A 22050-nucleotide genomic window follows, 5' to 3' on the forward strand; every position below is an offset into this window, starting at 1 on the left:
TCTGAACCTTCTTTTGTGTTGTGCTATTTTTAAGTAGCTAAACTTCAGCCTTGAGTACAATTGTTCAGCCCTATGACGCAGTCCTGAAAGACAAGTACAGTGGAAGTTAAAAAAAAAAAAAAAAAAAAAGCCATCACCAACATGCTTCAGTCACTCACCAAGTCCTTCGTGTGCCCATCAATTCTGATTAGTGCTCTTAAATTACCTGCAGCTGTCCCCGAATCTCCATTGGGAGTTACAGTGATACACAATAAACCCACAAAAGTGGAACAATCTCTGCTTTTAACATTCCCTCCTGTTCAGACTGCTTATGCCACCTGCATTTTCTATTAGTCACTCTGGTGGCCTGTAATGTTATCACTCCGTGAGGGCAAGACATAACCCTGGCTTTTGTATCATGTTATCCACCCTCTTCTTTGATCAGTAACTCTCCCCAAGAAAATGAACTGTAATATCTCTTCCCATCAAGAAATTCTCTTGGTCTCCATGGTGAGAAAAAATCCCCTGGCATCACCTAGCTCTATTAAATCATACAAAAGCAAGCTTCGGGAACAAAACTGGGTCTGTCAGATAGCTGATGTCATCTCTCAGACACTCACCAGGGTGACAATGGCACATTCAGCAGTCAGTTGAGCAGCACTGAACAACGTCCGAACAAAGCGGTAAATCTGTTTCTGCTCTGGATCATGTTTGTCGTAATCTGGTGGCACTTCGGATTTCTAAGGAAGAAATACTTCCAAATAGGTGACTGAAACAAAACGAAGCAGACAGAAAGACAGTTCACATGAAAAAGAAGAAGAGATAAATGAACTTACCGAAAGGGGATGAAGGTTTTCATCAAAAATATCTAAGAGCATTCTTCCATCTGTGTCCCTAAAAAGTATTAAAACCAAAGTAGTGTCATTATCTGAATGTAATAACATGCAGCTGTCACACATGCAAGCAGATCATTAAAGCTCCAATGCTCCTTATGCTGTGGTGCACTTAGAAACACTGCAGAAATGTGACTCTCACATAGGAGTTGGATATATTCTACCATAAAGTTCATGTGCAGTATGAAATCTGTATTACAAAGTATGCTAAAATTTTCAAATTTCAACACTCAAGATATACAAGTTTTCTGCACTCTAGTGTGAGGCTTTTTCACAGCCTAAGATGTACAATGATAAACTTCTAATATATTAAAACCAGCTCAGCTTACTCTGTTTTTCTTAACTTCATCGTGATAATCCTTGCTATCTCTTCCTTTAGCTAATTTCTCCTCCTCCTTTATTTTCAAAGTCATGACTTTTACAAATATTTGTATTTTTTACAGTTATCCTTTCTTTAATATATACATACTTCACTTTTTATTTCTTTTGAAAACCCTATCCCATTCATGATTTCTGAAAGCAAAAAAGAGCATATAAAAAAATCAGACAAAATAACATTTCAATTCACGGATCTTAATTCACTGTATTTTTCTCATCCCTGTTGTCCAAGGTCAGCATGAAAGTTGATGCAACTTCACAAGCCTAACATCCAGCATGCAATTTAAGACTTCTGTGTGTAATCTTAGCAGGAATATTAACCATCACAAAAGCGAGTGGTGTAACAGTGCCAGTTAGAACCGGACACTTTTTGGACAGATGCATCCATGTGACTTTCTTACTACAATACCATCTTTATATATTCCATCCCTGGTGCTCTGGTCAGAGAGGTCTTAAGAGAGAAACCACTGAATGTTTTTTTTATCTTTACTCAACACGTGTCTCACAGAGCATGCAAACACGAGTTTTACAGGAGATTAATGTCTAAAAAATGTGATTATTGTAGATAACATTTAAACCTCAACATCTAAAATCGATTTTTTTTTCTGCTATAAAGCCTGTTCACACTGGAAATCAATAGTTTTTTTTTTTTTTTTTAAGGAGTAATTTAAAACCAACTAACAGATTGAGATAATTACTTCAAAATTCCTAATCAGCAAGGATTTCAGGCCAGACTTCTACCCCTACAAAAAAGCTAGTATCTTAAAGCAGAAGTGGTCTCACTGGAATCCTTGCTGTGTTAGAATAAGCTGTGGCCCTTCACAATGAGAAGAGGGAAAGAAAAATTTTTTTTCTACTTCTTCATGCTGCGTGCTATGAAGGCACATTTGATTGCCATAAAAAATCTACACTGAAAAAAAGAGTTGATAGGCTTTTGTCCTCACTAAAATAAATTTGTATTGTTTTCTTTCAAAAAGAAATTGTCTATTAATTGATCTAAACATTTCTCATGGTTAGTTTGCTTTAATTTTGCTGATTTATTTTGTTCAGCAAATTCACCGTCACTCATGCATTCCTTCAAAAGCAAGATAGGTGTAAGTCTCCTACCGCCTGTAAGATAGCTAAATGCAACAAAAGCTGGAAAAAGCCAATAGAACAATGACAGGAGACATTAGGAAAACTAGGAATAACTAGAATGCTACAATCAAAATGTGGGGAACATATGAAACGTATTAGGTACTCTGAAAAGTGACATCTGGGATTGGTGAGAGTCTGGAACACTAGAAAATAGTTTACTTTTAAGCTAAGCATAGAGGAGAAAGAGGACAGACAATTGCTGTCTGAAAAGAACTCTTCTCTGGTAGAGCTTGACTCGTTTTCTGTCAAAACCAGCTTTAAGCCTACCCAGGAGCTACAGCGGTTTCTTACTCCCCAGCCCCCATAACGAACCCGAATCTACCACATACGTCAACAACTTCCTTTCTGCCTATAATGGCAGGAAACAGAACATATGCTTGGCTGTTGCCGTTTCAGCAGCAAACACAACCAAGAGCTGTTATCACGTTGTTCCCTCCGTTCCTAAATCAGAGGCAAGTGAAGGCAGAGCAGTCATTTCACACCCCTCGTTTCAGAGCCGCTAGCTGATGCACGCACGCCTGAGACTGTCCGTAGGGAGTGCAGCAGAGGACGCGGTTACAACGCATCCCGCTGCCCTGGGGAACTCGAGGAGGGACAAGCAGCAAGCAGTTCGTACCCAATAAATCACCTTTCCACCCCCAAAGTGAACGGACAGATACCAACTTTCCCAAGAAGATAACAATCAGAATATATTTGTTTTCAAGTCACTGACACGGGGCCCTTTCATTTATAAATGTTTAGCCTCTCTAATAGCTGCAGGTCAAATACGCATCGGGTTCTGTAATAAAACTATGAATGCGCATATTTTACTGTCGTCAGAAATCAGTTTCGTGGCAATCAGCAGGGAGTCCAGCTTCCTTTGGCTCTGGATTTCCTCCTGGATACTGTGAGCTCATACCGAAGTTTCTCACCCATACGCAGTCCCTGAAGTGCCCCCATTCTGCTGAGCTTTTTTCAGCCAGCTGGCGTAATGTTTAACGGAGCACGTACGATATTCTTGTTCCACAAAACTTTAGGATCAGACTGTCTTTGGGATGGATCTCTATTAAGTCAGTCAAGCATAGTTACAATTGACTAGCTGGCCAAACTAACCCAGAGATGATGGAAGGAAAGGGGAAGAGGGAACCACAGACGGATAAACAAGTAAACCAAGCATGATCGTTAATGGTTCATTTCCTAGGAAATTAGATTAAAAGTTAGCAAAAGGATTTCACTCTAACTTTTGCTTTATGTATTGCCACGTTTAATCTTGGAAAGTCTTCTAAGAGTTTTCAGCAGGGATCAAGCCCTAAACCTTTCTGCCTTTGTGCACTTCTAAACGTTTCTCTCTTCAGACACCAGCCTTGTTTCAACAAGTGTAATGAGTTCCAGTGACCTCAAACACGGTTCCAAATGATGTACCAGCTTAACTTAAATTTATGAGTAATTCCTTTTGTTCTAGTTGGACTTCTTACAGTCCTGAAGAAAAAAATAAGGCGTTAAGTTGGTTTGTTAGATTGAGATCTAAGCCGGCTAAGTTGTCTGAAAAGATACATCTAAAAGCTATGGACACAGAAGTAATTTGACATATTTATACAAATCTCTTAAAAATTTCAGGCAATATTACTATGATACTGTGACGTATTACATCATGACAACATGTAATTTAAGAAACAAAAGTGCAATTTAACAACAACATGAATTCATGTACCAAGGTACGTTTTTAGAGAACCTGTTTTAGTGTTAACAGTCAACCTGGCTGAGCAGAGATCTAAAGCATACTACACCACGAGTGGTAAGACAGGACCTGCTCTGCTTCTGCGATGTCCTGAATTATATTTATTGACAATGTCAATCTTACTATATAATTAAGGCTTGTATTTCAAAATCCACTAAGTGATTGTTGACTTACACAGTTAATTTTACAAGGGTGTAGCCTAAAAAAAATAAATCTGAAAGACACTATTCAGATTTCTTCTAAATCTATTTGAGATATACACTTAATGCAGAAGTGCCCAGAGCATATACAGGCAAATACTGAATCAAAGCTTTTCAATGCTGAACTGTACTTGCACATTTTTATGATACATAGTCCTCTGATTTTTATTCTTTTAAGTAAAATAATACATCCATATAGGAGAATACATTTCTTTTTTCTAACACTGGAGATAAGAAAAATACTACCCAAAAACATTTTCAAAGAACCAAATCACAGATTTTTAGGGTTTCAGCAGTTCATTTGTTTTGATTAAAGAGATCTTCAGTACAAGACTTCATTATTCACATACCTGTTTTTGATGTGGTAATATATTGCAAGAGCTACACTGTAAAAAAAAAAATATAGAGTTAATATCTCAGGACTGTCATATATTATGTCATATTAACATCCAAATTTAAAACTTAGCAGAACACATGACAAAAAAAATATGCTCAATAGCCAACTTTCTTCTGTTCATTATTAGATGCCAGGTAAAACACTGTAAATAGGTCATTTTAGAATATTTGTTCAGCACAGTCAAAGTGCCTCCTTTCCACTAGTAACGAAGTACCTTCCACAAATACTCATACTCCATATACCAAGTCACAAAAGCCTTCAATTTAAAGCCCGCCTCCACTAAAGTAAATGGCAAATCTCCTACTGACTTCCAAGGTGGAAGATTAAGCGACACAAGCGTTGGATATTCACTCTTGTTGTCCGATAATACTTCACGGGTAACTTGAAACATGTTAATTACCCTTGGCTTATGATTTTATATTTAAATCCACAAACTTCTGATTCTTTCTACGTAGTTACTCACATAGGAGACTCAAATATAAGGCTCCTACAGTTTTATGGCATAGAGTTACTTATTTTAACTTAGGAAAGATGTTTCCCTGAATAAGTTACTGTATTGTGCTCTCAATCATAAACCTAAGTACCTCTGTTTATATTCTGCACACACTGTCCATATAGACACAGAAAACTAAGATTTTAATTACATATACAAATAACTAACTGATCCCATTCACTTTTGAGACTGAAGAAAACCAAGACTTGGTTTCTCATGCTTACTCTCCAGTTTCCAACTTGCGACTCCAGCTTTATCAAAGGATACATGCTTTACTCAGGATGCAGCTTTGCTGAAGGATAAAGCAGGGACAGTGCTCTTCCTACTTATTCTAACAGCACAAAACCCAGCAAAAACTACAGGGGAATGAGGAGTGAGTTCAGTGATTCTATTTGCTGATGGTTTGTTTTGTCAAATTCACTGTAAGTTTCTTATGTCTTACAATGATGCAAAATTCCCCCCACAAAAAGTCTTTTAAGAGAGTGAATTAGTCACTCTATATTTTTCTTCCAGAATTTTTACAAAAAAAATCAACACACTGCATGTTAGGAAAGCTATATGTTGGAGCTACCAAGTTAGTAGAATTGTAATAGATTTCAGTATTTTTTTAAAACATTTTTTCTCAGTTGAAAGTAAATATATTTTACTGACTTTTTACAGGCACTATAGCTTTTACTGGCCTACATCAGCTTTTAGCTCAAACTTGCTTTTAAAACAGAATTTTTCTATAGATACATGTAATAAGTTAAAAAATACTGTGTACCCATTTACTTTTAAAAGACACATTCCTCACTGAACATAATAAACAGATTTATGAATGAATTTAATTTGACTGAAAGCTATTCAGCAAATGAATTAGTCCCAAAATTTAATTTTAAATTATGCCCCCAGGAACATACTTGCAGCTCCAGTTCACTTTATGAAAGTGGATGCAAGAGCATACACGCAGAGCTCTGCTTGGTGCCCATATTGTTGCTGTTGTAACAACATAACAAATTAAGTTTAGGAAAATATTTACTCTTTAGAAATCTATATCAGAATCTGAAGGTCTCTCAGAGCTGTAACAGATTAACTCAGCCCCGACTTGTATTCTGCTTTTCACACACCGGTTCAGCTAGCATCCAGGGGGCTGTGACAGTGGTGCAGAAAGCAGCTTACGCAGCTTTCCATTGCCCTCCCCTGCCACCCCACACGCTCTGAAGATCTCCAAGAGACATGCTAATATTTTAAACCCACCAGTGCATAACATGACCCAGAGGAAATAAATGAGCCAGCCAAAACGTAGCCCTTATAGATCTCCTTATGTGCAGTAGTCATTCGTCTGCAGCGACATCCAGCAGGGGGGCAGGAAATGAAGCTGTACTACAAAAGTGATAATCCTGCGGTCTCCCAACCCTTAAATCTGCTACTTGTGCAGCCAGACGAGAGGAAAGAGGAGGAAAATACTCTGAGGCCAGAGGCCAGTTTCTCACCCCACATAACCCCTTCTCCAAACTCTCTGACCCCGTGCAGCTCCCTGCCAGCCCCAGCCCTGCCGCTGCCCCTTTCCTCCCTCCTGGCCCTCTGCTCTGCTCCCAGACACCACCTCCTTGCCCCCAGCTCCACACCCAGGGCTTGGGTTTCTGCCTTCCCTTTCCCAGCTCTGCTGCTGCCCACCAACAAGACATCTCAGCTGCTGCCACAAGCCCAGCTCTTCTTTCCATGAACGGGCCCAGTTCCTGTGCTAAAAGGGACCTGAAACTGGCCCTCACCCCCCTGAGGCTGCGCTTACAAGATCTGCATGCAAAGGATTTTAGAGCAGAAAAGTATTAAAATCCCAGGGGGAAAAAATATCGAAACCTGAAAACCACTTTCCACTACTCATCTGAATTATTTTTAAGTTACTCATTAGAGAAGCTTGAGGAAATGCAAGACTATTTCAGATCGAAATAGCTGATAAGGAATTGGGCATTGGTCTGCAAATCCTTTCCCCACTCCCCCTTTTTTTTCTTAAACAGAATAATTGCGAACATGTTTACTGACCACCAACATTTATGTAAATAACTTTATAGCATAGATTTGGACTTCATAAATTTTTTCACTGGAATAGATTAAGAGCAAACAACTGAAGAGAGTGTATCTGCAACCATAATAAACAGCATAAGATGCCTGCACATTCATTTTCTCATTTTTCCTTTCGCTGTACAAAGTGTAAAGAACACCATGTTATACAGATCAATCTCGTTTCTCTCTAAACGGACAAAGGCAGCAACCTGAAAATGAACATCTGAGATGTCACCCAAGTATAAGCCCATGTGGGCACCACAGACAAAGCTCCCCACTGCTGTGCAATAAAGTGTTGGTGTCTCTGTACTCAATAAGGAAATAAATCTGGAGGCAATTCATTTTCATTTCAAACAGAAAACTGGAAGGAAAGCTTAGCAAATGAACATTTTCTCATGAATGGAAAAAAGCTCTTCAATTCCAGGAGATTTCAGATCTTTAGGGAATTCTGAAATAAGTACCCAAGTAACCTTCTGAGGACTTATCCAAAGCAAGTACCCAGTTGAACACAGAATCACAAAGATTTCAGCTGCTAGAATTTGAGAACCTTGAATGCTGCTTTCTTGTGAGATATGCAGTACTGGGAGTTTGATTCCACACAAACCTAAAATCAGAGTAATATCCTTTGCTCATTCTACTCATTGCATCTAGAGCGTGATTGGATTAAAAAGACCTACTACTTCAAAAACTAACCCCCCTGTGAAGATTGCTTAGTAATGGTTCAGACGTGTGTACATATACGCAATACATAGTATAGGTTCAAGTTAAAAACCACACAAAATTATTAAACCCACCATTTGATGGTATACTTGAGGTTTGGTTGACTGACTGTGCTGTCATCCAGGAAAATAGTGGAGCAGGAACTGTACTTCCTTCTCAACTGCCCAGGAGGATGCTATGAAAAACATGCAAAAGAACAATAGCAATTATGTAGCACCAAAACATTTTTCTGAGGAGATGTAAGAATTTAGAGAAAACAATTTTTTCTGTCTCTCACAGTGACGCACACAGTAATGTGATCGTGTTTTGAAGCAGTTCAGAAAGTTCAGAAATGATTACCAGTGGAGAAGTCACAATTCCTGCCTGAGCCTTGCCTAACGCTTTCTTCAAGTCCCAATCTCTCCTCCTTCCCCCCCCCCCCCCAATGCCATGCAAAATCTTTACACAGAATTACTCAAATCAAATACACAGATTTTGAAATAAAATATGAACAAGACCTATGTTCCTGTCCTCATTACAAAAGAACAAGTGGAAGAGTGAAAAAGATACCACAGTAAAGATGAAGACTGATTTAGAAACAGATGCAAAATGATGTTTAAAGAAAATTTAAAAAAAATTAATCAAAACAAGCCAAACAAAAAGAGGATAAAATAGGGGAAAGAGGTCTTTACAGTGAAACTACTAACAGCTTTAAAAATTAATATGGAAAACTCACAAAAATTAGTTCATTAAAATAGATCGTTATAGATAGGCAGAAATTTGATCTAGAGATGTAAGAGAAAGTATATATGCAAATAAAAATAGATAATATATCTCAATAAAAAAAGTTTTCAAGAGATTTGAATTCTATTTCTGCACTACTGAAAAAAAAAACACATTGGAAAACACAAAAACAGCAACAAAATGACATTTGACAACACTGCTTATTTCAGAGGATTTTTTTGTTGAGAGGGTTTATCCTTCAGCTGTTTAGAGCAGCCAGAACTCCACCAGTCTAAAGAGAATCGTTTATTCGTATCCGCTAATAGCTTTCACAGTCATTAATGCTCTTTGATTTCATCCTTGGTTATTCTACCTACACTAGTGAATAACTTGACCAAGAAGAGCCCGTGTCAGGGAAGTTAAGGCAACTCAAATTACACGCTTAACTTACAGCAGGATGAATTTAAAATTCAGCTGGCACATTCACATGAAGTTTTTAATTTGCCTTACAATGAATGTTGTTTCCACAGTTTCAGCAGAGTCCATTGTCAGTACCACCACCAGCAGAAGCCACAGAGATCTACCAGCTCACCGCAGTCTAGGCTCCTGTGACTCCCATCTCAGTACATCTTCCCCTGCCTAATCTCCCAAACAGATATTATTAAAAGTGCCAGCACTCCATCATCTCCCTAATGTTTCGTGTTCCATTAGTAACAGACTTGTTAGCATTCATTAGATACAGAACAGACAAGACTCCTGGTAAAACCCACATGCGTCTGAGTCATCCTTCTTTTTATTTTTCCCAGCTATGAGCAAAAGAGCATTCAAAGTCTTCCACTAGTTGAAAAAAAAATATATTTTCTGATGAAGCTGTTACAATAGTAGGAACATTATGCTAAAATAATTCCAAACTTCACCAAGAAATCCTATGAAGATCCACAACTTGATATTTGTAGGCTGGCCTGCTTTTCTTGGGCTAAAAAAGCTTAGTGAAAAAAATGAAAGAGATCTTGCCCCCTCAAAAATTCTCCAGGAATTTAGAAAGGTACTTTGTACGCTTTGGAAGCTCACAATCCATCTACCTTCCAAACTATTACGTGCTAAGCAAGGCAACAGAAACAGAAAATTTAAAGCACTGGAGGCGTTAATGCCAACTAATGCATCATCTGGCATTGATGGATATGGAGAAAGTGACCAGGGCTCTGGTGATTTATAGTTTTTATTCCACCACAGTGTAGTTCATATTTCTGGATTAGTACCTTCCACAGGTATGATAAAAACTTAAAAAAAAAAAACAAACACTGAAAATGAGACTGTTTAGTGGTCTGGAAGGGAGAGAGGTACAGATATATCAACATCATAAAAAAAAGCACATGCAAAGTTCTAATTCTACATTAAACATCTATGCTATAAAGGTTGAGATAGAATTTAAGATAAACAGACTTGACCCATTTGAAGCAAGCATGAGTAAAAACAGAAAACAACTCTGTAGCAACACCACTGTCAGATTTCAATTTTCTTATGCAAACAGAACTTGAATATTTGATGCACGTCGATAATTAAAGCCACACAGCTTTTTTCTGAAACTACCACATCACAGAACTCCCCACAGTTGTTAGGCTTAGAACTTTTCACACCTCAGAAAAATATGTGGTGTCTCATGCCTCGCTTTCCATTCGCAATGACTTGGCAGTACGGGGTACCTCTCCCAGCCTGAAAAGTGGTGCCAAGTGTAAGCCTACTCCCTTGGATATACACACACACTTGGGCCCTGTGGATAACTAACCCATCGACAGAGCAACATTCCCAGCTTCTACTCTAAGCTTCCAAGCCTCTACTCTTACGTAGCCATATGTTAAGACAGATAACATTTCCTGCCTTTTCCAAATCACTGGAAAACACCCCCAGTTTCGTATTCTAGCTTGACTAAGCTGGAAGAAATCCATGGTCGCACAGTCCAGGCAAGTAAGCTTTTCTGAACCTCCATCAAATGCTGCAGGTGAACCTTCTCCATTCTTGCAAAGGAATAATAATGTTACTGAGCATCACCTCAGGATCCAGCACTGTCCTGTACAGACACCCCACTTCTGGGTCCATTTCAGTGGAGTTAGTCCTCCCAAATCAAACAGGAGCTTAATGCCTTCGCATTTCAAACCCATCATGGCTGGCCACAGAAATCTTCCATTTAGCAAGGTCAGAGAGGATCCAAGAGAAAAAAATGGAAGAGCTGAGACAGAATATAAAGCCTTTGAAAAAATTAGCCAAACCCTCTAACATTAATCCTTCTCAGGTTCTGTCCTGTCATTAAGGCTGACAAGCGGCAAAAAAAGGACTGGTGTAGCTCCTGTTGTAAGCCTTCATACAGAAGCACTACAGTGAGCATGGGACACGTGTGGAGCACTGACAATCTCTGCTGTTACAAGTATTTACAAATTAAAAGCACCCTATTGATAAGACGTGGGATTCACTTTGTATGTACCGTAACTTGCACTGGTATTATCTTGTACCCAAGCAGAGATTCAGTAGATGTCATGCTTTTTAACTTCAGCAGGACTTCTGACTTCACCTCGCATAAAATTCCCAAAAGGTGAAAAAAGGATAGCACGGTAGGCAGAAACTACTTGGAAAAACTGTACTCTGCTTACCCAAGGATCATGTTCAGATCGGAAGGCTGAGGGAGAATCCCCAGAGGTCTCGCTTACCCAGCATTAAATATCGAGCGATAACTTTGATAACAGACTCGCAGTATTCTTTCCTGAATTTACAGATGGCATTAACTTGGAGGACTACACATGTATTAGAAAACAAGGTTATAATCCCGAGCAATCTTGACTAATGTGAGCAGTGGCCTGCACCAAAGTATAGCCCTGCAATCCATTAAGAACAGATGCAAGGCTATACGCTTTAGAGCAGAACCATCTGTCTAAATATAATATGGCTGTTGAGGCTGTTATATATAAACCGTTGAGGCTTTCATCAGATGAAGAAAGGATGAGCAGATCAAGCGTATCACATGACAACAAATATTCTCTTTTATAAAAAACAAAGGAAAATATCATGCAGGATTTATAAATAGTGCTACCATGTGTGCAACAGGATGGAGCACCCTTTCACTCGGCTCAGATGGAATACTTCATCCAGTTTTGACCACTGTATTTCAAGAAAGATTAATTTGTTTGATGATGAAAGATGAATCGACAGGAGGGAACAGCGAGATTAATCAGAGCTTTGAAACACTTGATTTAGAAGAAGAGACAGGAAAACAGAATAGGTTTATTCTAAGAGCAAAACAACAATGGCCCTACATCATACTGAAAGGAGTTACAAAGAAGAGAACATTGTTCTCCATGACCATTGATAAAGGCATGAGAAAGAGCAGGCTTATAATCAACTAGGGAAAATTCAGACTGGACAAGAAAGGGTAAGAGACATAATGGAAAAAAAATTTTAAAAAATCCTTTTTGACTGGCAGGTATTGCTAAGTTCTAGCTTGAGCAACTTGAGCAGTGTCAGAATCCCCATCAGTGACCGTTGTAAAGAAGAGGTAAAACAAACACGGCAGGAGTCGCTTAGCTGCAAGATTCTGCTCTGAGGCAAGAAATCAGACTGAACAATCTCTTGAGATGAATTCGGGACCAATTTTCTATCATTTTGTGATCTCTTTTGGAAGTGAGGGTTTGCAGGTCTTTACTCCAGGAGCAGTTGTTTTTCTCATTTCAACCAAAGATCATTAAGAAATGCTGACAATATAGGTTACAATGATAACGTAATAGCTTTTAAATTGTGAAGTTTCTTTCTTTACAGAAAAAGATCTATAATGGAAAAAACTGCTGTTTAACTTGCTAGGTTTTTACACGTGTTACAGAACAAGCTCTAGGAGATCAAGATCCAAGGTACTTCCACTTGCAGCAGGTGTTTCCAGCTCTAAAAAACAGCAGTTTGGCCCTTGTGCACAGCTAGTACTAAGGAAACATCACTGCTTTATTTCTTTTCCCAGCTTCATCCTAGAACTTTCCAACTTTCCAAGTCATGTTTTTGATTTTGTTTGTTTGAACAATGTGCTTTACTTGAATCTTACATAAACTGCATCTCATCAGTAATGCTATGGCTTAGTTTGCCTGATTTTTGACTTTTCTTAGCAAAAAGGCAGAGAAAACGAGTCAAAACCATACAAGCTCTGCTGAAGTGTTTCTATGTTCCTGCTAAGACGGAAATCACAAGACATTCCTAACTAATTCAGGCTGACTATATACTAAACGATGACTGTCTCTCAGGCTCCATTTTCAAATCATTCAGAGATTAAACTTGAATTTGCAGGGACAGGGGAAGTGTTACTACTTGTTTTGGTAACAGACATTTCAGGGTGTCCTTGGGCAGAAACATATAACAGAGAGGTGCCCACTGACCAAAACGCATACACAGAGTTGACCAGAATTGATAGAGGCCAGCTCGGTGCTGGATGCGCTTTAGCAGCCCTCGTGGGGCGCTCTGCCCTGACGCTCAGCAGGATTTGCTCACTGGGGCACAGCACTCCCCTAATGAAGCCATCCAGCTTTTATACCAGAGCTGGCCTTGAGCAAGTCGGCTTCCCGTCTGGCAGAGGAGTTTGTCTCTTCCAGTGCTCTTTTCCACTTGTCCATCAAAAGATAATTTACGGCTTCTGTCTTAAATCATAATGGTGCTGTCTCTTCGTCCATCACACCAGGTGTAAGTTACTGCATGATTTTAGAAGGTATTATTAAGCAGTATCTCACCCATGGAAAAATTGCAGCTGGCTTGCACCCATCTGTGGAGTTATGTCCATTAGCTTCAGTGCAACGGAGACTGGCCAAAATGCTACTAGGCAAAACTGGCATGTAAAAGTACACGTAAAGCCAAATTACAGCAGTAAGCAGGGCTGCTTCTAACTTGGAAAAGGGAGATTCCTAACTTGGGATCTTTTATTGCTTCAGGACATGATTTAGTACTGACAAGATTATTCACAGAAGCAACATGATCTTACAGGTCAACAAAGTGCTTTCCAAAAATCAAGCAAGCCCTGCAAGACAGTTCTCTGCACTGCTCTGCAAAAATTCTGCATTTATTTTCATCTTGCATAACTGTACACTACAGCACAATTATCTATATCTAGTGGCTAGAGAGGGGTATATTCACCTGAACAAAAGCTACAGGAAACCGCACCATCATATGCTTACACTTCTCTGTCAACATCTACAATAATAATAAAAAAAAAAAGACCAGTTCAACCACTCTGAAGCAATACCTGTTGTATCTTACCAATCTGTGACAGGATTCAGCCTTGTTCTCAGCTGATCGGTCTCACCAACGTTTTGATAACATTCAGAACTGATACCTTAGACTAGATCTGTACTTGCAGGTTTCTTGAGCTCTCAAAGCTTGTCCTTCCTCACGTCAACTACAGAAAACTGTGTTAGGGTACCACCGAGCTCCAAGAGGGCTCATCAACCATTGGCAAACCCTTCTGTAGCACACACAGACCCCACTAAACCACTGATAAAGCACCTTGCTTTACAAACCTGAAGAGATTAAATACTTCTTGGAACACTAAAAGCAGCTCGAAGGCTTATGTTTACATAGCATGTAATTGCCAGTGTTGTGCAATTTGACCAGAGAGACTTTACCAGGCTCCCAGCACAGCAACTATTACACAGTAATCTTGCAAAAGAATTCTCCCATCTACTTTCATTCCACCTTAAAAGTTATCTTTGCTTCTACCCCTACAAAAGTTTGTCACTTCATATAACGTTGCATCGAGGCTGATAGGAGAGGTTAAAAAGTCTTCACTTTAGAGGACAGGAAAAGAAGGAAGGGGATGAAAAATGTTAGGAAAGGCATATAAGTTCAGCTAAGGCATCAAAGAGAACCTGTTGATTCTGACTTCTACTAGGAAGCCTGAAAATGCATCTTAAACAGCGTTTGTTAGGAATGGCATTGGTATAGGGAACCTGCCAGATGGGCCAGATGGACTATAAAGGCCACTCCAGACCTGTATTTTTTGTGATCTTGCAGTGGAGAGGAGCAAAAACCAGATTAAGCAATCTCTAGGAGAGCTACAAGAGCACCCGAGAAGCCTTTAATCTATCTTCTAGTTTATCTTGTTCTTCTCTTTGAGTAAGGAATGTTAATTAAAATACCTTAAAGAATTTGGACAGCAATTATAAACTCTTACAATAGGCAGCCTGAGGCAGTCCACCTAACAAAAACATCTCATGTTTTATATTTTGCTTTGCATTTTTCATGGATTCAAGTAGTTTTCATGCTATGTTCCCCCACTTCAGCATGTACCATATTTACTCTCATAATCACTAGCTGAAAGTATTTGATTACCAGTCATATGCCTAGCAGTTTCACAACAGGGAAGCAGAACAGCCTCTTTATCCACTCTGACAGGAAAATTTGGGGGCTACAGAGGAGTAAATACCGTATGTCATTTCAAGCATGCTAAAACGCTCACAGAAATTTCTTGTGCCACACAACACACACAAAAGGGCCCCTCCGTTCTCTGCAAGTCCCCATCAGCAGGGCTGCCAGTGGGAAGAAGCCTCCCCTGATGTGAATCACAAGAGGATCGCTTACAGGGACTGGGTTTCTGGCATTCACGATGCCCAGAAACTTCTCCCCAGGCTGCTGAAAAAAGCTTTGGTCTACATACAGATGTTCATTTCTCTTCTTGGAATGATAAGATGGTATTCGTCTGCTGGAATCTGACTGCCCAGTTCCCAGGTCTGCAGATAGTGGAAGCCACTTCCAGATCCCTAAACAAAATGCTGCTGAAAGGAAGCTGTTGTACAAGGCTGAAGAAGAGTCTTCAGAATCCAAAAAAACAGCGCTCAAGAGAAATATTTCCCTTTTCCCAGAAATAGTCTAATCTGCAAAAAATATCCCTTATTTTTACTGGATATTACTGTTCACAAGCATGGAATAGGCTTTAAAAGCCTCTATTGTCAAGGAGAAGAAAATTCTTTGGGAAAAAAAGATTTTCATCCTGTCTGAAGGGGAAAATTTATAGCAGAAACTTGACAAAGAACAACGTTCCCTTCCCCTGCCCTGCTCCTTTCTCCTGGAGGAAAAAATAATGATAATAATGATAATAACAAAAATCCATCCAGAACAAAAAACTAGCTACTTCAGGTAATAATAAGAATCCACTCTTTCTCCACCCTCCCCCTGAAAACATAGAACATATCTTCCTGTTTGCTCTCCCGGTACAGGCAGAGGCACTGATGCAATCTCTCGTCACTGAAGAAGGAAATGTCTCTATCTCAGTCTGCATCTTTATCCCCCTCAGCAGCTTGACTAAGCAGATTAAAAGAAAAGACAAGCGCACACTGAAGAAGCATTCAAGGCATAACAAAAAACAACTGCCAGCTCAGTGAGAAAGGAAAGCAATCGGCTGCAACTGCTCAGAAATTAAAATAGGCAGGAAGAAAGCGAGCACACCAGATACCCTGCAGGTAGGCAGGCGACTCCCTCGCTTAGCCACACACTTCCAGCCCCCTACGAAGACGAGCGCTGCAGCTGTGCAAAGGTTTCAACGCCACCCTAAGGCTGTCACCTCCCTGGGTTCTGTGGGAAGAGCGAGAGCTGACGGCTTCTCCACGGCACCCTGTCATCCCCGCTTTCACCCCTTGCCCCTCGCCTTCCCCACCCAAAAAAGAACGGCCGCCGGCTTCTTCCATCACACCTACTGACAAGGTGAGTCTGAAGCTTGGCAACTGCCGGCCCCTGACAAAGCACAATAAATCAAAGCAGGAGCCCCCTGTTTGGATTTGGGGATAAAAGGAAACCATCCAGCCAATGAAAATATTCTACAGACAAAAGCGAGCAAGAAAGGAAAAGAACAATGGCTTGAGATCATACCGAGAAAGTGAATTTTTAAATGAAAACCATAACAGGAAAATAAGAGCAAAATAAACTATTTGATAGACATTCCTCTAAGCTTCCAGAAAATTATTCCAGAAACTGCCACAAATTGTTACATATGATCAGAGAGTCAACTTTAATTTATTTCCTATTTTTCCTGGGTAACAAATTAAAACTGTATTTGTGTAAGTTACTATTCTCATCTGTTATTACACAGGCCTAGACAAGCAGTTAAAAAAAAGAAAAAGCACAACATTTCTTCATACTTCTCTTGCTAACCACATTGATTAGCTGGGAGATGTTCAACTCTTCCTGCAAAATAAGTAATATTTCACAAAAAGATAAAAAAAAATAGAAGTGTTATAAAAACATTCCTGATCATTTGATACAAAAGGAGAATAAGTACATGCAGACTTACAAAAGAAAAAAAAAAAGATGACGTTATGGAAAAACACAAAAGTGAAGAGTGCTGCATGATGGTGAGGAGTTCTCATAAAAGAAAGAGAAAACAACACTCCAAAATTTATGTCTCTGGCTTGATTCCTTCAGAGCAGATGTGGGGACTGAGCACCAACAAGGAAAGAGATGAGTAGCAATAGCTCCTGTTAGAAATGCACCTAGCACACAATGAAAAGTGGTAAAAAAGAAATGATCAACCAAGAGACCATACTGTAAATTCACTTACCACATAAATACTACCCAAGATTTATCACATACAACTGTTAAATCTAACTATTTCCTCGCATTTCTTCAAACAAGGCAGTCTAGGGAAATTACAACAGCTCCCTGCAGTCTACAAACCACTTCTGCTAAGACCTCATGTAGAGAAGGCCACAGCAACCACTTCAAAAACGATCACCAGCTTCTGCATCAACTGTAGCAGACCCAGTTCTTAGGAGGTGCTGAATGAACACTCACAGGTGTGCTCAAGTCAACCATATCTCAGAACATCTCACTAACTTGTATATCACGGGCCACAGTTGAAAATATTGAGATTATCTTTGAATATTGGCTAAAAACTTAATTAACTTGTAAGGACACATACATCAAACTATAGTAAGGACCTGAGCATCATAAGGTTGTTTTTATTTTTTATTTTTTTATTTTTATTTTTTAAGATTTGTAATTCAAAAGAGATACTTTGTAAGTACAAAGAAATCAGATTTTAGTTGTAAACCAGACTGAGGAAAGTTTACATCTCTGCATCCTTAGCTAACACTCTAAATGATACTTGAAAAAAGGAAAATAGGAAAGGGTATATTGCTTAGGGTATCAACTGCACAAGCTGCTACATCCAGCCCCAAGAGCACAACTCCTCAGTGATATGATCATCCTTCTCCTTTCTGCAACAAGTCCAGTGTCCAGTGCTGCCTAAAAATGTTTTCTACCAGGGTTTGCAGTAATGTGCTTACAGGAGAATTTGTAACAGCCATTTCTGTTCGATCTGCCATAGGAATCCATTCCCAGTCTGCCTGATGCAGAACACATCTTTCACGTGGCATGAAAAGATTCTGGGACACGTGAGAATTTCACCCATGCGGCGAGGTGGCCTGACACAGAAACTCTGTTGATACCTTGATTTGCAGTGCCTGTGTATTCCTATTTTTGCTCTGAACTCTCCAAGCTCACGTTATTAATTTTACAGGGACCCAGCGTATTAACTTTACAATTTTGTAACAATACAACGGCAATGCAAACTACCCTCACGTGCACTGCAAACAATCAGACTGTTTTACAGAGGAATAGAGGCTGGGAAGCACAGAGAACATCTGCTGACCTGGTGCAGCCAGCCCTACCAATTGAATAAACGTCATGGTATTCCATGACTTTCTCAAAATCTTAACTCTTGGGAAACTATGAAAATCTCAGCTTGCTTTTGAAGTGTCAGAAACCAGTTCTGCTAAGAACTGAAGCAGTCCTGCTTTTTCACCCTACTCAGCTGCTCGTTCCTGCCTCTGTGCCACCCTCCCTTTGTGCAGGTGCAAGCATTGAAGTAAATCACATTTAGGAACAAAATCCATTTTCGCTTTTAGCTGTGCTGAATCTACCTGCACGCATGCCCTAATCCAGTTTAGTCATAGCTGCACAGACATTAGCACCAGCACAAAGGGAGGGAGAGTAGAGGCTATAATCCAAATCTGCTGCTTTCAGCAGCTTTACCAGCTTAAAAATGATTCATGAAATGGACTGCATTTCCAGATAGAGAGAAGTTTGAGAACTCTTCCCCATTTCACCCTAAAGGCAAACACCATTTGAGAAACAATCAGCTCTCTCCCTCCCCAATTTTACTGGGGCATGAGTCCAGAACAAGGCTTAACTTTTGGAGACCCACGCTGGTTCCAGGTGCTTTGGTAGTACAAGCAGTGGCAAAGAGCCTGATCCTGCACCCAAAGCAGGCTACAGGAGACTTGCTCTCAGCTTCCCTGGGAATTCAATTCTAACAGAAGAGGACTGAACTGAGAAATGCCCAGGGTACAGAAGTGTATCAAAACCCCATCCTCGTACTCAGCACGTACCACATGACAAATACACATTTACATTGCATCAACTCTGTCAGGCATTTCAAGACTTCTGTGTAAATAGGAAATGCTACAGACTTTCTGCCAACAGCAAACGTACATACAAATGCAATTTAAAGTTTTGATTATTTTTTGGTAGTAATTTTCATAGCCATACTGATGTTTGCTGCTCTTCATCCCAAGTAGCAGTTAACCTACGGACACTGGCTGTAAGAATGACACTGTCCTCAAACCAACAGACCCATTCTGCTAGCTCAGTAGGCGACACCTATACTTCTGGATCCTGATGCAGAACAGACATTTGAAGCACCAGCGCCCTCTCACCAATACGGAAATAACGTGTGAAAACTCTTATTTACTGTATAATATAGACAACAAGGAGAAAGCTGCATAGCGAGGCATTTTCACTTACGTGGTTTATATAGAGACTCTTGCGTTTTTCTCTCACTGCAAAAAACACAAAATATGATAGAAATATTACATGACTATTTTTCCTGATTAAGCTTCTTATAAACCATTCATAATATAAAGAACAGGAGGCTATCTACGTGTAACATTGTTATTGCTTTTGCACTAACCAAGTACACACACATCAAATTGAGAAAAACATGTATCTGTATGTTCAAAGGCATTTACGCTCACTAGTGTGGTGATGGATTAAAATTCTCATCCTTTTGGGTACTTCACTAGGCGTTGGTCCGCGTGGGGAAGTTAATATGCAGTAAGCTACAGTCCAGGTTAGCAACAGATCCTTCACCACCCTTCACCAGAGATCTGTGTGGGCATCACCGGTGCCTTTGTGCGAGGCACCTTGCTGCAAAGCGGCCTACACTACCTTGCAGCCATGAAAGCACCTAAACAGCTACACCATGAAGTTAGAGAATTCTCATTGTAGCTTACTGTGCACTAACTCCCACTGAAGAGCCTTGAAACCAGATGCATTACACCACTGGCTTCTATAAGGGTAAGGTGCAAGCCTGAAACTATTACTCATGTCGATATAACAATGGAAGCGTATTACATTGGTGGGTAAGAACTAGTCACCACAAGCAAGGGTTGCAAGTCAAAGCCACAGTTATTAGCCAAAATATTCACAAAGTAAACAGCAGCAACAAGGGAGACAGATGTATAGAGTCTTAATTGTCAGGCAAATACTTATCACAGCTGATTAAATATACTCTATTTAATTTTTTTTAAGCACTTTCCCAATTAGCTCACCCCATAGAGAACCCATAGAGCTCTGTTCCAGTGAAAATACCACAGCATTTAGGATACAAGTCTGGAGGCAACTAATACGTAAATCAAACTGCAGGATTAAAGTAATAATGGTTTCATGCTGTAGATGATTAAATGCACTTGGGTGCACTATGAGTTGAAAGCTATGCAACCCAATGCACTTAGCAAAATAAGAGCAATGTCGCAACGACAGGCTAGCCTGTCCATTCCCTGTTGGATGAGAAGCCATTATTCGTGATTTTTTAGAAGCAAGCAATCTCACATAAACAAGGTTGTATGTGTGGATACTGTGAAATAATTGTGTTTAATGCAGACATAAAATGAAAAGAAAATAAGAAAAAACTTGAAAAAATCCTTACATAATTTTCCTCCCAGGGAGCAGAAAGGAGAATCACACATGACAAGATGTTAGCCATGTCACTTAGTACATGCTCAGATCCACAATTACGGACATTGTATAAGAAACAGAATTAAACAGGAGGAGCACGAAAATTCAGATTGTCTAGCAAATAGTTAAACTGCTTGAAATCCTGCTAAAACACTGCACTACACTTAAGTTCCATACACTGCATTTATAACCAGCAAGGGACATAAGTAACCTCCAGGGAAACAGCAAAATGATGATAGGTACTCACTTCTAAGAATAGAGCAAGTGTTTGTCTAGTATTGCATATTGCAATATACAGGCAGTAAACATCTCTGATAAACTGCATGTAGACCTCATAGAGTACATAGGTGAAAATTAACAGCTATTAGATACTTAACTGTGTTCAAAATTTCACAGTTAACAGACAACAATCACAATTTTAGCATATACAGAATTATTATGGACAAAATTCTATAAACACAGCCTGCATATGAACTCCAAATCCCAACTTTTAATCACCTTTTTTCCCCTACCTTAGTCTTTATCTTCCACATTTTTTTCTTGTACCCATTATATTATTCGATTCCCTATAAAAGTGCAATTATCTATTTACCAAAGCGAGAATATCTCTAACAGCTCATTGCCATTGCTATTTCCTGTCTCCAGAAGAATGTATCACTGTATTTATACAGACCCCTCACTTCTCCCTGTTCAAACACTGCTTGTGCTGCACATTCTTCCGAGCACCACCTTGACCTTCTTTCCCTTATTCTTCCCACATAACAGAAATTCAGTTAGCCTGGATTGTTCAGTGAGGGACTACAAGAAGGCAGCTGTGCTTTCGTGCTTCTGGACCATTCTGCCATGGCGTAGGGCTCAACTCTTTCCAGAACATACGCTGATGGGAAATAGGGCAGAGCAGAAACCCATTTTGTCACAACTGCTCTCTTTTGTGATCACAACCCTCCCTTTAGAAAAAGGATAGACAACTGTTGCAAAAAGGCAGGAAGACACTTCTGCCAGGCTTGCACTAGAGTTGTTGTTGTAAAAAGGTAATTCTCTGTTACTTGGCTTTGGTGCATTTAGAGATGCTTTCCACTGCTCACGTGGTCTTCAGCAGACCAGACTGTAGCTTTATAATTAACCATAATTTCGCAGCATAAACTCCTAACTACAACTCCAGGCTTTTGACTTTCAGTGATGGGTTTTGGAAGAAATGATGCTGAACAGATTTAGAGTCACAGTTTAAACAATTTCATGAAAAAAGCTTGTATTTTCTTTCTAATATTTTAAAACTTGAAAGTCGGAATGAAATTCTTCAAGTGGAGACTGAGATACTGCCAAATTTTCTTATTTTCCTTCATTTCTCATTTCTGCAGGCATTT

At 39.6% G+C, this 22050-nt stretch overlaps 1 protein-coding gene across 3 annotated transcripts in view; it reads right to left on the reverse strand.

Annotated features, from left to right (window-relative positions):
* Window positions 1-22050, reverse strand: part of CCNY (cyclin Y) — a 126838-nt gene that overhangs the window by 24194 nt on the left and 80594 nt on the right. For 2 of the 3 annotated variants that reach the window (XM_048076573.2, XM_048076574.2), the window contains exons 3-7: window positions 19475-19509; window positions 8032-8132; window positions 4655-4690; window positions 816-873; window positions 600-719 (exon numbers count right to left, since the gene is read on the reverse strand). In XM_048076573.2, coding sequence (XP_047932530.1) covers window positions 600-719; window positions 816-873; window positions 4655-4690; window positions 8032-8132; window positions 19475-19509 — 350 coding nt within the window. The remainder of the gene's footprint in view (window positions 1-599; window positions 720-815; window positions 874-4654; window positions 4691-8031; window positions 8133-19474; window positions 19510-22050) is intronic. The other variant, XM_048076575.2, reaches the window with a different exon arrangement.

This window comes from Anser cygnoides, chromosome 2 (assembly GCF_040182565.1).
Source record: "Anser cygnoides isolate HZ-2024a breed goose chromosome 2, Taihu_goose_T2T_genome, whole genome shotgun sequence".
Lineage (NCBI taxonomy): Eukaryota > Metazoa > Chordata > Aves > Anseriformes > Anatidae > Anser > Anser cygnoides.